Source organism: Cyprinodon variegatus, unplaced genomic scaffold (genome assembly GCF_000732505.1).
Source record: "Cyprinodon variegatus isolate N-32 unplaced genomic scaffold, C_variegatus-1.0 Scaffold82, whole genome shotgun sequence".
Classification (NCBI taxonomy): Eukaryota; Metazoa; Chordata; class Actinopteri; order Cyprinodontiformes; family Cyprinodontidae; genus Cyprinodon; species Cyprinodon variegatus.
Genome location: NW_015150535.1, coordinates 142,533 through 144,976, shown reverse-complemented (window position 1 = coordinate 144,976; position 2,444 = coordinate 142,533). Strand labels below are relative to the sequence as shown.

The following is a 2,444-nucleotide window of genomic DNA, read 5'->3' as shown; positions in this document are numbered from 1 at the left end:
AATATAGTCAGCTGTTCTCCTGGTTTCTCCGTCAAGCCAGGCGCGGTTGTTTTGAACTTAGCAGACAGGCGAACGCAACAAATCACCATGTCTACTGCGGTAAGTGACTATTTTGTTCCAATTTTCGAGTTTGAAAATTTAGCATGTTAACTAACCATGATATCGCCACTGCGCTAGCAACGAGCATGCCTTTCACTGGGTGCGTGTAGCAGTTCTCGCCGTAAAGCAAGACCGACTCTCGCGATGCACGAGACTTCTGAGCCTGTGGGTGCGGGCCGAGGGCTCCTGCGATTGCAAGTATGGTATTTCCCCTACAGACCACCAGGGCGGCCGAGAAAACCTTTATTTGACCTGAAATGACTCATTTAATCATCCAAAACGTTATGGAACACATTAATTAACTGAAAAATGTTGCATAGTATGCCTTTAAGTACAGTAAGAAAGTATTTAATTACTTGACACCTTTGCAGAAAACTGTATCTTGCATCCAAAGTCCGGTTTTGCCCACCAATGTGAGCTGCCCTTGTTGGTGAGCCATTTTATTCGTGACTAAATCTAACCACGATGCAAAAACTTTACTCCCCCTGCTAAGGAAAACTATTCAGATATTCACTCATTTTCTATTCTGGGTAAATAAAATGTGAAAACGGTGTCTTTTTTTCAGTTTGACATAGAATAAATGTCGTCTTTTAGTCTTTTTTTTGCCCAAAATATACATAAATCATCACAAATGACTGTATTACCACAAAGGTATGTCACATTACTTTTGGAAAAAAGGGCCCAACTTTCACAAAAAGGGATAAAAAGGTATATATTACATCAGTAAATGTTTACCTGGGCAAGAAGACAGTTTCTACCATGGAGAAATCTTGCATGAGAACATCTCTGTCAGGTTTGGAGCTGAGGTTTCCAACAGCATAGCCGATACCCAGCTGGATGGCTCCCTTCAAGGCCTCCGCTGTGGGCTGCCAAACAGATTTGTAAATAAAAAATTAAACTAATTTACATTTTCCCCACGAGAGCAGTCTATATTTAACATCAGTCAACATTTGGTCCAGTTAAACATGTCTGGATTAGCACGTTCCCCTCAGGATAAATGCTAATGACTTTGTTGATCCCTTTAGCTGTCCTTGATGTTTTCTGTTAATTAGCTTTAAACATTTTCATTGGTGAATACAGCATCATGATTTAGCAGTAAAGCGTTCATGTTAAACTGCTTATATTGTATGCTGTCATATAGAACTAGCTGTTTTTTTTTTTAACTTATTTGGATATATGCAAGCTAACACATCGCAGCTAACTGCTAACTAATTTACATAAGTAGAAAGAAAATACAGGCTGTGTTCCTTTCCAAATATAATGTGTTTGTGTATTAGTAAGTATTCCAAACAAATATGAGTCATTTTATCATAATTTTTTTATAAGTATAAATATAGTAAATCTATAGTAAATCTAGCTTTTAAAAGCTATAGTAAATCCATCTGAAAATCTCACATGAAGAGGAAAAGACAAAGGACACAAGGTGCTCACAACTATGGAGGACCAGTCCTGCCATAATTAAAAATAAATACAGAAATAAATAAATGCTCCAAAAATAAATAAGCATACAATTAATTGCCCAACAAAAATACAATAAATAAATAAATGTAAGTAGAAATAAAATTATACAGTGAGACATATATATATATATATATATATCTTTTAATTAGCTTCTTTCTTTTTTCGCGTTTGTAATAATTACCTTATTTATTTATTGTTTGTTATAATCTTCAACTTTATTTATATATTACTTATTTTTTTACAATTTATTTATATATTTTTTGTCTGTATTGTTCTTTCTTTGCATTTTTTTTTTACCCTATTTAGTTCTCCCATGCTATTTATTTCTGCCTGTCATATTTACATTTCTGTATTTATTTCTGCCTCATTATGCAAATGAGGAGGAGTGTTTGTTAAGGGCTCAACTTCTGCCCATTGGTTAGCTGCCCATCTTCCTAACTCACGAAATTTAGAGTATTAAGTTAAAAGTTCTCTTTTCTGTTGCTGTTGTTCAATAAAAGTAGGTTTTAAGATAATTTGAGGCTTAGATAACACAGGTTGAGAGAACCTGTGCATGATGAGCAAGCATGAAGCGACAGTGGAATTCAGTGCCAGTTTTAGATGATTAAACCTTTGTGACAAGGTGTTTTCTTTTATTGGAAGTAAACATTAGGGACTGCGACAATCAGTGGTGACTCTAGACCAAATTTACCAAGGCAGGGCAAGGCAAATTTATTTGTATAGCACAATTCAGTACAAAGACAAAGTGCTTTACATTATTAAATTACAGGAAGATAAAACAGAATCAAAGCAAGTAGTAAAAAAAAATGCAGAAACAAAAAGGAATATTAAAAACAGTTGGACTAAAGAAAATATGTTTCAGTTGAACTGTTTAACTAGAACAA

At 34.7% G+C, this 2,444-nt stretch overlaps 1 protein-coding gene across 2 annotated transcripts in view; it reads right to left on the bottom strand.

Moving 5' to 3' along the window:
* Positions 1–2,444, bottom strand: part of pip5k1b (phosphatidylinositol-4-phosphate 5-kinase, type I, beta) — a 37,419-nt gene that overhangs the window by 25,290 nt on the left and 9,685 nt on the right. For both annotated transcript variants that reach the window (XM_015373170.1, XM_015373171.1), the window contains exon 3: positions 835–965. In XM_015373170.1, coding sequence (XP_015228656.1) covers positions 835–965 — 131 coding nt within the window. The remainder of the gene's footprint in view (positions 1–834; positions 966–2,444) is intronic.